Source organism: Athene cunicularia (assembly GCF_003259725.1).
Source record: "Athene cunicularia isolate RWA chromosome 14 unlocalized genomic scaffold, athCun1 chr14_part1, whole genome shotgun sequence".
NCBI lineage: Eukaryota > Metazoa > Chordata > Aves > Strigiformes > Strigidae > Athene > Athene cunicularia.
Window position 1 is genome coordinate 15,253,016 of NW_020799118.1, and position 14,896 is coordinate 15,267,911.

The 14,896-nt window shown below is 37.3% G+C and overlaps 1 protein-coding gene across 2 annotated transcripts in view; it reads right to left on the minus strand.

Annotated features, from left to right (window-relative positions):
- The window catches only part of CLUAP1 (clusterin associated protein 1), a 74,860-nt gene that overhangs the window by 59,266 nt on the left and 698 nt on the right, over positions 1-14,896 (minus strand). For both annotated transcript variants that reach the window (XM_026859040.1, XM_026859039.1), the window contains exons 2-5: positions 14,621-14,732; positions 12,511-12,595; positions 7,968-8,147; positions 6,763-6,858 (exon numbers count right to left, since the gene is read on the minus strand). In XM_026859040.1, coding sequence (XP_026714841.1) covers positions 6,763-6,858; positions 7,968-8,147; positions 12,511-12,595; positions 14,621-14,721 — 462 coding nt within the window. In that variant the 5' untranslated portion in view covers positions 14,722-14,732. The remainder of the gene's footprint in view (positions 1-6,762; positions 6,859-7,967; positions 8,148-12,510; positions 12,596-14,620; positions 14,733-14,896) is intronic.

Sequence of the window (14,896 nt, forward strand, 5' to 3'; positions counted from 1 at the left end):
TGTGAGTGAATTTCCTAACATAAACAACAGAAGTGTCCTTGGGCAGCATTGACAGGTGGGAGCTTGCTTTTTGTTTTTTAAAGGAATAACGAACAGGCTCATCAAAAAGACAAGACACCCAGTCAGGCAAAAATCTTTCAGTTTCTCCTTTTATCCATATTCGTCTCTAACAAAATTAGAAATAGAATTTCCTTTTCTTATAGATAACAAACAAAAAAACTTCAGGAAGGGTTATGATTTTCTTAGGAAAAAAAAGCAACAAAAAGGAGTATATTTTTCAGCAGCATCTTTCAGACCTCAGACAAATGAAGACATCATGCAACACTGCAGCAAAGGTAGGAGCAGGCACTGTGTATGCAGCAATGCCACCCAAAGAGATTGTTTAAACTTTTAATTCACATCAAGCCTCTGACTTCTGGAAACACTGCCATACAACTCAGGTCTCCATGCTCAGCAAAGCTTAACTAGCAGTAAGTGGAGTGGCTGTTATATTCCAGCAACAGCAATATCAGGTGGCTCTCTTTGGGCAAGAACAAAGGTATTTTAAATAGCTAAGAATAGCTAAAACCATTGTCCTTAAGTTTAAGCCAGCAGATTTTCCTCTTACGTAATTAAAATTTTGACATAGCTATACTTTGTCTCATGAAGGAAGGTTAGGAATAATGAACAACCAAAACCTCAGATATTCAGAAGACATTGTTTCTGATTTAGTCTAATTAAGTGGAACTTCTAGCAGACTCATATAGGTTTTGACAAATGCTGTGATGTACAAAAGATGGTTCAAATGCAATTTTATTCTCTGCCAAACCAGAATGGTTTTTCAGTCTAGAAATAGTCTAGAACTGAACTCAAGAATTCAGATCTTCCTACTAGCTGACAAAATTTTCAATGCACTGACATAACTGGTCCCAAACTGCACAAAGAAATGTGCCACCCATCCACCTATATATAGCTAATGCTATGTCTTCAAGAGAAATACTCCTGGGAAGCTCACTACAAAACCATTTCTTACATAAAACACACCCAGAAATGTTAACTCCATGTAACTTACAACCATGGCTATGGTTAAAGCAATCTAAAATATATGACAGTATTGATTCAACTATATCTTACAGTTGTAAGGTTTAATTTTGGCTTCCCACTTTGCAAGAAGCTCTCTTCCTTAAAACTGATAGGTTAGGTTTTGGTTAGAAGACAGTTCAAAGAAATTGAAGCAAACTAGGTAATTTTCCAGAGTTTTGGCAATTTCAACTACAAATTTCCACTAGAAATCATGTGTGGCAACTTTGTAACCAAAGCACAGGAAATGAGAAAAATTAAGTTTATCAGACTCCCCCAGGCAGTATCTCCTACCCAGAACGAACATTGGCAGATTGAAAATGTTTGCCACGTTACAAATAAAATATTTTTTTGTAGTTAACTTTCAAAGAGTACTGAATAATGCAGATATCACTCAAATCAGATCTACCTGTCTGAAGAAAGATTAGGTGGCAAATGGCAACAGTGTGAGCAGGGGCAGGGGAGGCAGGCAGGAAGGGCTCTTTAACCAAAAAAGCTGTGAATAGTGAGATCCAAGTTAAATGTCCTTAGTGGCAACTCTGTTTTAAACTAGTACGTCTCAGTTCCACAGCTGGATCTAAATGTCTTTGGCTCTCCTAAAAGTTTAATTCCAGCGTTTCACAACCTGAAGTCAGTAAAGAGATTCTCGATGACTTCCATCAGTTTTGGAACAAGCTTATACTGTGTGCATCAATAACAGTAACACTTGTAGCGATACCCTGTACTCAGAAATTTATTCTCCATAGATTGGGAGACATACTATCTGGCTGTTAAAAGCTTTAATCTACAAAATTACAGAAATTACTTTATTTACACAAGAGGATACACAGGTAATAAACAGTTTGTTCAAGGTCACAAATAGATCAAGTGCCAAGAGAAGCATTAGAAAACAGACCCACTGCATTGCCTGACTTCAGCACAAGCTAAGTACGTATTAAAAAAAAAAGATTATTTTCATCTTTCTTCAGTTTTACATGGCTTAGAGCTAATTAAGATGTAAATAAAATGAAAACAACCTTGAGAAGGTCAGAAATCTTTATGCCTGCCACCAACACAGAGGCAGTTTTATTCTGGAATTTTTTTTGCTTCATTATCTTACTGCATCTAATAATTCAGCAAGTTTAAGCAAGGCAGCTTCCTGACAGGCTCCTGCTAATGTGTCCACAGGACCTCTGGCAGATGCAAAGTGGCAGGCACTCAGAGTCAGTCAGCTTTGCTGAGGTGTTATAAATAGCTGTAAATTTTTCCTTTTGGATTTCACATTTCGATGTATAATAATAATAATGCAGGAGTGTCCTTTATCAACTGATCACAACTGACCTTCAAAGTCATTACCGCTTTATTTTGTGCTAAAGAATTATTTGGATCACCTCATCACCCCTTCCTCCAAAGATTCATCTTGCCATTTTCCCCATGAACGATTGTTACAGGGCATAGAGGACCACTGACTTTTCTAATACCTTCTGGCCATTTACAAGACTGCAGCAGTTAGCTGCATAGGTCCAGAGGCAGCCACCACACATGAAATCCAAACTGCACACATAGAAAAGTGGTTTTAATCCTGTGGCTGCTTTTCTAGATTTTGGGCTTGACAGGCTTAATCACAGCACTGGTATTTTCAGCTTCTATTTCTTCTAATCATCCTAAGCATTTAGTATAGTGTATGAAGAGAGAGAGAAAAAAATCCAAACAAAATCACCATCCCCACATCAAGTCCAAATCAGCCTCCACCTTCCCCATCCAAAAAATAAAGCTAGAAAAAAAGATTAAAGGAAACCAGAACTCGAAGCGTCTAGTTACTCTTCCAAAGCTAGTTGTAAATATTCTGAAAATGAAGGCTACGTAGTAATGCAATGCAGAGAAAGTCCCCCTGGCAGTAAAGGAAACAGTGAAGATAAAGACATACGTCTCCATGCATAGAATTTGCTTTTCATCTGGGGATCTAACTCTGTCGTACCAAAATTCATTCATCGACTCCACTACACTACACATTCCAACTTGGCAATTTCGATGTTCTAACAACTTGGACCAGTAAGCCTGGAAACTACCTTGCAAATATAAGGCTTAATTTTAAAATAAAAATTCTGTGTCTCCACCACTGCAGTGCCAGAGGACACCAATAAGTAATCCGTGCTCATCCACAGTCGGTTTAGAAACAACACAGCTTCAATGGAATTCAACATTTAACTCCAAAGATCCTCTGATCCAAGTAAGGGTTTTCACTCTGTTCCCTCCTAGTGCTGAATTGCTCCCCAAGGTTAACTGGGCCAAGCTCCTGTTTAAGAGCTCTCTGACAGTGCAGGTGACACAGCCGTAACAACACACACGCATGGCCTGTACTCCTGCCCCTCCGCTCGTGGTGCTCTACACCCAGTGCACAGGTTGGGATCCACTGACAGTGGGCAAGGAAATCTCTGCAGGGGTGGGAACAAATGGCTTCTCTTCATATTGAAGCTTTCTGCTGCTTGAGGATTGTTAATGAGGAAATGCCTTCCTTGTCTTTTTCAAACATAAAATCTGATTTCCTTTTTAAACAAAAAATTACATTTGTGGTTTTTGTTTGATGAGAAAGGTATAGCTTTTGGTTGCGGGTTTTTTCTCCCCCAAAAATCTTAACTAACAGCATCACAGTCTGAATTCTGATTCTTCTGATGTTCTTAAGTTAAAGGTTTTTCTACATTATAGATTAACTTTGAAAGTAGTTTACATATACATAAGAACTATATATTCAGTCAGGGAATAATGTATTTATAAAGGCATCAGAAAGGCACAGTACCACATTTCCAAGAAAACGAATACAGACAAACTTCCCAATAAATATGCACATGTATTTAGATCATATGCATCTACATCTAACAGCACCATTTGTTAACAAACTCTTCTCTAGCTGAAATTTTTTTCATTCAGAAAGTAATTTATTTTAAAAAGTGTTCCATGATTTGAAACAGTAAGATTTATCTAACATAAAAGGCTTTTCTACACAGTTACTATACAAAATATGTGCAAAAAACTTCAATAAAGTAAGCAAAGGCTGTGACACAAATCAGAATCAAGGAAATCAGTTCTACAGGAAATAATGGTTTTACTTCACTTTTCCCCAATGATCTTTCCCCAAAAGCTGCTCAGACTATAAGAAAAGACCTAGCCAATCCATTAGTGCCAAATGCTTGCATTTCTTTTACAGCTGCTGGAAAATGAAGCAGTCTTCACTTCAGACAGAAACAAGATATGTCATCAGTCTAACTAAGCCTAGGCAGCAAGATCCTTCATTTAAATATTTGGAAATGGATGGATTAGCAAAAAAAAAAAAAAGAGGTTCAGTGAACATAAAACTACCATGTTTTCAAATTCATTAAAACAATATCACAGCTGTTGATGCATTTAGGTTTCAGAACATAAAATGTAATGGAAAAATAAACCATACTGCTCTCCTACCACCCTTTAACAGCACAGTCCCTCTGCCAGTGCAATTTATTGTGTGCATTACTTAGCCATGCAATGTCGAAAGAAAATAAGAAATGGAAATCAATAATCTTCACATTAAAAAATAATAAAAGTAACCTTAGATTAATGGCAACTAATTTGATACCTACAGACAAAGCTCTAATTCCCCCATCCCCATGTCAGCATTAACAGTACTTCTACTTCTGCCCACCTGGAATTGTGTGGGAGAAACATGCAGAGGATGTCATCCCTGTGATCTTTTGAGCACCTCACCAACTCTGTGAAGGATCCAGGGAAAATGGTATGAAATGAAGAGGGGCAATTCCTTACTGCCCTCAACACCAGCTACTTAGAAAGAACTGCAGCTTTGCTGACTTCCATGGGCATTATCAGATGGAAGAAAACAGTAGTGTTTGGCTCTAAGCCTCTCATTTGACGAGCAAATCTCACACTTCCAGTGAAAGGCAGAGTTGGGTGCTTATAATCAAAAAGGAAAACTTGACAAATTTCACTGAACAACTGGTTACTGCAACCTCATGGCTTTTACCCTGAAACTGCTTGCTTTGCTGCAGGCTCAAGTCTCAAACTTGTCACACACTTATATACCAAACTTGGCATTTAACCCACAAGCCAAAATTGGGTTCTTCAGGTTTAACAAATCACTGAAGAAGGCTGGAACCAGTCACAAATCATAAGGAACAGAGCATGAAAGTCTCTTCTGCTGCTCTCTGGAGATTCTCACTGTGCTGTCATAGTGTCACCTTGTGTTTTTAGGCTATAAACTCAGAGCTAATGAGACAGAAGCAAAGGTCAACTTTGCTAAGATAAGATTTCTTAAAGACAGCAAGTTCAATCTGTCAAACCTTTTTGCAAAATATAAACTGTGTACCTATATAGGATTAGTGATCCCCATCTTGTGCACACAGTCATTAAGCCACAAGAAACATACTCTCACTACAGTATGTAAGAAATACTGTCCTTCTAGAAACTGCACCTTTAAAGTGTCTTCGATTGAAGATTTCTTAATGGGCCCAAAGAGAAATGGCTACAGTGAAGCACTTACTCAGCTCTTGATTTTTCATTTCATGCTTTCAGCACTCTGCCTTTATGCAAGTCCCTTTTCTAGGACCCAGTTCTAAAGTCAGTTGGACTCCTAAAAGCTTTGATTTAAAGTGAATAAATAATGCCCAATTTCAAACCAATGCTTGAGTACTTTTTAAAAATGCTGCCTTATACCAACCTATACCTGACTTTTTAATAGAGTTCTTAGGGATGCTGTACACAGAGAAAGGGCTTAATGCTCCAAAGCAAATATTAACACGTTAGGTATCATTTGTGTGAAAACTATTTCAAAGCCAAGAAATTAAGCAAAGAACATAAGATGGGGAGTGACTGATTAACGTTTTTGTGACAATTGTGTATATTGAATTAAACTGACATCACTTCTCTCTCCCTTTTGAAATCTGAATGCCTTTCACACTGCTGTGTACCACGCTGACTTACGTATCTAGCAGAAAAGGCAGTGTTCCACAGATAATCTTCCCTGTCTATCACCTACCCTTTGAAACACTTGTACTCCATCAGACAAGGATCTCGGACCATTAACCATCAAGGCACACAGTCTACAGCTCTTACAGCTGCATTTCCTACAGCTCAGATATCGTATATCTGAAGATTGACAAAAACAGTACCAGAACATTCAGGGTTTCCATTCTTTAAATGTCTATTTTCAGAAAATTAATAACCTCCAGCACTGCAGATAAATGCATTTAAGAAAATAATTGAAAGACTTATTGGCAATGTTTCAGAACACTTCCGTGACTTCATGCAACAGCTTGTGATTTTACAGCTAAGCTGAAGAACATGTACTCTGCAGGCTTGCGAGGCCTTCAATTACTCTAACAGAAATAATGAGCCTTGCACTTGGAAAACTAATGGCATTAATCATTTATCTTTCAGAATATATCTGTCCCTGCCACTAAAATGTACATATAATGTTAATAATTCCAAACAGTTCCACAGAGAATATTTCAGTTTCCTGCTAAAGAGAAAATGCCAAACCGGTCTCTCAGGCTTACTGCAATCCAAGTATGAATATGAGGGGGAAGGAAATGCAAACTTTCATACCTATTCCTTCAAACTCACAAAACATTCATTTTAGATGCAGCCCTTAAAAGAACTACTGATACTTTTTTTACCTTCTTCCTTTGCAGCACCCACTGAACACAAGCTCTTATACACTCCCCAGAATGTACTTACCCTTAGTTCAACTTCTTTGCCAAGTAAGTCATACAGACTTGCTCCTTTGGAGGTGATTTCAGAAGCAAGCTGTCTAGCTGCTTTCAAGTCAGCAATCTGGAAACACAGCAACAGCACTGAATAGTAAAAGACAATGCCCCACCATCACAAAGAAAATGCACGACAAATTTTTCCCATTTTGATGTTAAAAATCACATATAAGGTCAGCACAGTGGCTGAAACTCTGCCACAGTATTGAATAAGATGGCCACTGGAACCAGGAAGCCTGTCTCTTGGCTTTAAAATGGTCTAGATGAGGCACCATTTACACATAGGCTTCTGGGCGAAACCCCAGTCACTTTAGGCCAACAAAAAAAACCCCAAAACTCCTAAAACTGTGACTCGGCCAGTTCAAGTGCTGCCCTGGGCAAAGGGAAACATCACCTTTTTCACATGAAAAGTAAGAAGTATATATATCAAAAAGTATGTAACTAGCACATTGCATACATAATGACTACTGATCATCTACAGGTTTTTTTTTCATTATTACTTTGGGTGTTTTCTTCAGAGACACACACCAGACTTACACAGAAGAAAAATTGCCTGTGGTTCTGCCATTTTTTTCAAGAATGGTAGTATTATTCCATAACAAGCAGGCATGGCATAATATAGCTATAAAAGAATCAAAGACTAGAAGTATTAAACTATAAGAAGAGGTGCTAAAACTATCTAAAAGCAGTAACAGAATTACTCTTCTTTAACAAAGTATTGGGTTTTTTAATATCTCAAAATGGCATTTATTTTTAAGGGCTTGAACAGCTTTCATGTCTGTTAGGGTAACATGAAGACTTCCCTTTAATGCAAACAGGCTGAAACACAACCTTCAGTCTTTATTTTGCAAACTCCTCCTTTTGCAACAAAGTTAGCAGATAGAGAATAGTCTTTATTCCAGTCTACTCCAATACTTCTACGATTTCAACACCAGTCCAAACCACAGTTAACCAATTTTGTGCCACTGTTGCCTTGTGTTATGCTTCTGGTTGAGAATTCAGAGATTAAGACAAATCATAGCAATATAACCTCAACTACAGAAAGTATGAGTTAAAACCACACCGGCTCCCTTGTGAGAATATTCTCTACACTTAAGTTTCAGAGAGAAAATGGATTTGTTTTTTATAGGTTAACACAAAACCCCTGCCAAAAGGAAGAGTACAAGTTTTCCTTACTTTTGAGCCAAGATCAAACTTGAACTTGCTGCTGTCGTCCTCACTCACGTCTGCACGTTCCACTCCCTTGGTATTCATAGCACCGTAAAGCACAGAGGTGACCTTTAGCAGCTCCTTCACTGCATAGCCATCTGCCTGGTAAAGCTTCTTCGTGTTGAGCTTTATGTGAGCTTTGGTAGCCTTTGGGAAGAAAGAATGAAGTCACTGTGTCACAAAGAACAAAATCCTCATTTACCTCCTCACTCTCCACTCAAAAGCTCTTTTGGGGGGCACCAGAAATTTTTTTTTTTTTAACAGAAATCAATCTTCCTGTTTGAAAACACAAGTTTCCCTCATCAAATTACTGATGTTTCTAGAAGAAATTTTTCTGTAACATGTGCACTCTCTGTATGTCAGAATATTTGCAGATAATTGCCAGAATGAAAAAACTCAAACTATCCATTAATTCTTTCCCACATGAAGATCAGCAAAAACCCTGTGCACCACTTAAATTCAAATTAAGTTTAAGTGGAATGTAAGTGCTGCCCAGGTCCTGTGATGATGCTGGAGAGAGGTAAATTTCACCCTTAATGAGTTACAAGAGTAAGATCAATTATCCTAATTTAACTGTCTTCTCTTCCAGCAGTACCTTCTGAATATTTTATTGTTTCTCTCAATTTTTTCCCTGCTATGATATTAGTGATTTTACTCCCTTGTCTTCCATCTCTGAAAAGGACAGACAGACCAGTAAGGAAAAAAACATGAAAAATTATAATATTATCTTTGTGTATTTCAAAATAATAAAGGGGAAAAAAGCATAATAGAAATGATACATCTGCCACGGAAAGGACACAAATGTTGTTCTTTAAATTCCTGACAAGACTGTATTATAGACACAAGGAGCCAACACCAAACTTCAGATAAAACTTTGAGGCAGTTTCCCTGATGGCATGACTAAACAATCAAACAAACAAAACCTGATCATCAGTTATGAATACAAAAACTAAGCACCCAAATAACTTAACAGCTTCCTTTCAGTATCTTTTGAAGCTGAAACTTCTGCTAAAATGTTTAGCCTTTGAGAATATTGTGTGGCAGAAAGAATCTATCCATGGTTCACTGGTGGTATTACACAACTTCGGTATTACAGCATTACAGGAATTCACACCCCCCTAGGGCTCTGACAGTGCAAGATCTTCAATTTGGGGTAAAAGACTCAAACATTAAAATGGCTGATACAAGTTTTGCCCGCTCAGCACTGAGTTCCACTGAATAACTGACTGTAGGAAAATTTCTTGTGAAACTAAAGAGAGAAAGGACCACATCTCATGGATTTAGCTCCAACTTTTCAAAGACCAAAGGAAACAAATAGCTGTTGGTCCATGTTTCTTCCTACGCATCTTGTCGAACTTTGTGACTTTTCAATCAGATTTCCACTTCCAAGAAATTTTTAGCTCTTGCCTCTCTCATTCCAAAATCTCAACCCAGCAGAGGAAACTGACTCTACATCTGCTTCCTGATGACAGGAACTCAGCTGAAAAGTGAAGACAAATTTCCAGAACAGCTTACTGATGCGGAACACCCTTAGCTGGGGGAATACGAGGCTTAGGGTAAAAAAACCCCTAATCACTTTTAAAACTTTTGACCATTGTGACCTCAAAGGAGCCAATAAACAAAGTGGAAAACCAGATACGTTCTTCTTCCTTCCTTTTCAGTAGAAGGAATCTAAAAAACTAATTGTAGAAACAATTGTTATTAAATTTTAAGAGAAGCAAACTACTAAATTCATATAATCTGTTAAACATCTCCTACACAAAGACATCTAATGCACCATATCACGAAGGATGTTATTAAGGATAGGAGTTCCAATTTCAGTTCCATTCAACCCCAAGAGAGAAAAATCACAGAATCACAGAATGGTTTGGGTTGGAAGGGACCTTAAAAATCATCTAGTTCCAACCCCTGTCCATGGCAGGGACACCTTCCACTAGCCCAGGTTGCTAAAGCCCCATCCAACCTGGCCTTGAACCCTTCCACGGAGGGGGCAGCCACAGCATCTCTGGGCAACCTGTGCCAGGGCCTCAACACCCTCACAGGGAAGAATTTCTTCTTTAGATCTAATCCAAATCTACCCTCTTTCATTTTAAAACGATTACCCCTCATCCTATCCCTATGCTCCCTAATAAAGAGTCCCTCCCCATCTTTCTTTAAGGCCTCCCTTCTCCAGGCTGAACAATCCCAACTCTCTCAGCCTGTCCTCATAGATAGGAGAGGTGCTCCAGCACTCTGATCATGATCTAGTAAACGAAAAAAAAAATGTTTTTTTTCACTCAAAGACTACTTAAAAATAAGAAAATATACACAGATAAGTACATATATTTTTCAGATTGGCATAATGCCATTGCTTACTCAAGAAGGCAACTTCATGTCTGGAAGGCTTGAGACAGACACCTGTGTTTTAACAACTCTAAATAGGTTTCAAGTACCATTATGTATCACCTCCATCTATTCTGAAGATCAGATTATTACAATGCAATAGAAAAGATAAAGAGAAATATACTGCAAGAATAGCATCAACAGTCAGAAAGTTTGCTTTACTTTAAAATATGTTTTATTATTATCATAGTGACAAATTTTGACAGTGTGATGGAAATTCAGAAACAGCCCAGGGAAGAACCAGAATTGTCAGCTGAGTGCTCCAGCCATTCGGTTACAGAATCACGGTCTTTAGCCTGTCTGGCCCAAATATTTTGCATTCTTTCCTGTACAATGGCACATTCTTGATAGGAGGAATGAGGATTGCTCTCATTTCCCTGTCTTCTTTTAATACTCAGGATAGTCTCCTGGGTACTGAAGTAGTGGCTCTAAATCTCCACTGCTTCTCCCATCACTTTTTAAAAAACAAGTATTTGCCTTTTGCAAAAAGTTTGGTACCTTGGTTTGCTAAGTATGTTTTCATGAATCAATTTCTATGAGACTACACTCATCAGAGGCTTTTTGCTGCACTCCACCTCAAATTTGGATCCAAGCAGCCTCGAGAAGGAGCCTGGTATTGAGCCACACAGACTAGGGCACTTCTAGGTGGGCAAGTGATTAAAAAAACACATAAGACAACCTGCAAACACTTCAGGAACTTTTGGGTCCAAAAAGAAGCCATTTGTTAAGTTCTCAAACCGCTAGTAACACAGAGTAATATGTAATTTGTGTAAAAAATTAACACATCTTTACTCCTTGTTTGGTAAAGGAGAGCAATACTCATATGTCATGATGATTAATCCAACCTGATATTCTCTTCTGAGGCAAATCTGTCTCCATCAAATCTCACACCTGGCTATAGATGCATAAAGCTACTGGCTACTGGAGAAGATAACTGTGGATTCCATGGACAGTGAATTACGCAGGAAATGTCTACAAGCTTTTCGCATTCTGAAAATGCTGAAATACTACAATAAACTCCATATTATCGTGTAATATTAACTGAGAATAAGTACAGGATGATTAAAGAAATTTCCATTCATTTTTAGCATCTTATTATGTAATTCTTCAAAACCCTTGGGATTTCTTACATGAAATCAGTTATTAAAAGTAAAATGTATGCATAACATTGTTTCTGCTTCCATACTTGCCCTTTTAAAACATGATTGATTTGAAAACCCCTCCAAATAAAATGGAACTGTTGAACATCTTATGATGCTCCAGGGCTCAAAAGTGCATTCTGGTATGTACAGAATTGTATCATGCTCTGAACATAGTAAAATTAAGAATTAAGAAAATTTATGGTGGACATCACAAATCAGAAGGAAAAAGCTGGCTTGTTTATAATGTCATTTGAGTATACTTTAAAAATTTTGAAAAGTATTATAAAAAAATCAATCTTTGGTATTAGCACAAAGACTTCCATTGCTTCCAGACTCACCCACAGTCCCATTATTTTTTTTTCTACCTGATTAACAGTGCCGTAACCACAAAGGCTCATGCTGCATCAAAATAACAAGAATTATATGAATGACAATGTTATTTTATTCCACGAGACTAAAAAAGTTCATGGCCCAATTCAAGTATGCTCATGTATAATGTGATAAAAGATTTGATCTGAGAAAAATATGACTTGATCTAGTGAGAAGGCTTATACAACAGAATAGCAATATACAATTCTACATCATAACGAAAACATCAGAAGTTATGACTACTCAAGCGTACAAAAGAATCAGGCATCCAAAGTTAGCAATAAATATGATGGGTTCTCTTCTGAATCCATTTAAATGGCTTCAATAAATTTCATATCTACAGCTATATCTTCCACTATTACCTTTTTATAAATATGAAGTGATGAGGATGAATACTGTTTTAGCATCAGATGTTTAGATCCAAATTCCACAAAAATATGTACATAACTCTACAGGATTTCAGTAACAGCACAAGATACACAATAGAGCACAAGAATACAACACATACCCAGCCTCTCATTGCATTGAAATTGTCAGGGGTTAAGAGAGAAAGCACTAAAACTAAAATAGAACCAGCATTACAATGTGCTTAAGGACGATTCCTTAGGCAGCCTTACCATGAACTGAGCCACTGCCTTGATGAAGAAAACCCGGTCCTGTTCTGTCTCCACATCAGGAGGAATATCAGTCTGAGGTTCATACCTGTGGAAAAAAGCAAACGCAGATTCGGACAAGAAATAACTGTGTAATATTAAAACACTCGTTTGTGAGGCAAAAATCAAACAAAACAAGCATGTATGAGACCGGAAAATAAATCTTTAGCTCCTACTGCAGACTGGGCTATCCAGACCCTGGAATGCATACGATGGGTTTGTGTACAAACTGCAAAAGCTGTAAAACCTGAGGAAGTTCTCCAGGAGGAGTGGTTACTGTGAGGTCCTGAATACATCTTTTCAGTCAGTTTTGCAAAGGAGCAAAATTCAGGTGGCTCAATCAAGTCTCTGAAATACTTCTTCTTAAAGTACTTTACTACTTAAACCACAAGCTACTTACATAAATCAAACTAAATCATGTGTGGCTTCACAATTTAAAACACCAGGCATACGACTGACAATGCTCCCAGTCTTTCTGGTGGTATGTTAAAATGACTTGTACTAGATTACTATTGTTCATAATAAAGCCAGACACCTTGTCTTTTAAAGTATCACACTTTTCCACACTCTCAAAATACACAAGAAAAGATCACACTTGGACATCATCTCAAACATATTACTTTCAAAAGTAAATGCAACTTATGAAAAAGCAAACTGTAAGATTGTGAAATGCTTAAAAAAACCCCAAAACATTCACGAAATGCAGAAACTTCTAGAAGTCACCAGCCTACAGGAACCAGGGAAGAAAAAATTCCCAGTTTCACAAAATGCTTTGAGATTTTCAGCATTCAGAGAGGCAAAAAAAAAATCTTTGCATTCAAATCCCATTTGAAATTATAAGCAAGGCATATGTGAAGTAGCCTCTCTGCTTTAAAGTGTAATTAAAAGACTTCTAGAAGCTGGAAAAGCTGTCTGCCCACGTCAAGTGTAATTCTGACCCATAACAGAAAATGGTGCCAGTGTTCAGTCACTATTTGGTCTGAAAGTGAAGCACTTGACTATTAGGCATAGTTTAAGTTTAAGCTTTTAAAAGCTTTTAAAAAGAAAAAAGCTTTTAAACAGAAGTTTAAGCTTTTAAATGCGTTCAGGTTCATTAGAGAATGTATTTTTTGAACAATATTTCCGATTTCTTCCAACTGCTGTTATTTTATTGTTACATACTAGGGAGGACACTGATTTGTTTTTTACATGAGTTGAAAACAACCAGTAATTTAGACCATCAGTGTAACAGCAGTATTTCAAACAATATTTAGGTAACTTAACCCAGGCAATTCTGAATGGTTGTAGTATGTCCCCATTTTATTACAATTTCAACAGGATTCAGCAAATTTCTAACAGCTCAGTAATAGAACTTAATGGATACTAATTATGAATCCAGGCCAAAAAAGAGCAATCAGGCAAATGGGTCACTGTCATATTTCAGTTATAATAGTCTACCTTATGAGTAGCTTAAAAAAACTTAATTTTTTCACTTACATGGGAGAAAGACGATTATACATAATTTCATTAGCACTTGAAGTTTCATAAATATTTAACCAAAGTCTGTCAATAGATTAAGTGGGTATAAAACTACAACTGATAGTAGTAAATTAGTACTATACAATTATTTTTTTTTTAAACATGGTGTGGATGCTAGACAGTTGAACCAGTAACTATTGTAGCAACAGGGTAAAAACTAACTGTATCTTGATAAATTCTCACCATTTATCACCCTGTTTGGGGTACAAGGTCAGACATAGGCAGAATGGTGTTGGAGTTTGTAAAATATGTGAAAGAGATGTGGCTACTTCTGAGTAAGTATGTCCACCTTCAGGATGCAATCTCTGCCAGGACCGTGTCATTATATTTTTCACTTCAGCTATTAAAACACATCTGTTGTTGTCGTATAATTAAACTAAAAACCTGCAAACTTAACTACAACATCTTCTATCTGCTATTTAGAAGAGTAGATCTGAAAGAATGGGTAAATATCATTATCTTCCTCTTCAAATACAGTTTTACACCAAAACATCAGCTCTAAGCATACATATGGCACCCAGCATCAGCCCCAACCTTTGTTAGCCTAATCACCAACCTTTTCACTAGCCAGAGAAGCACTTCTGAAACAAGCATGAAGTTTGGGGTATGAAAATTCTCCATAGATATGAGTCGGGGATACCCCAGTGCCCTCATCATCTCAGTAAAATCTGAAAAACAAGTAAGAGCATGGATGCCTTCTTACATCTCCATCATGGCCATTACCAAGAACTCTGGTTCCCACACACGCTGTTCATTTACCATTAGATATGCCCTGTTCAATCTACTGTTAAAAAAAAATACTGAATGATTAAAAAAAAAAAAAAAAAAAAAG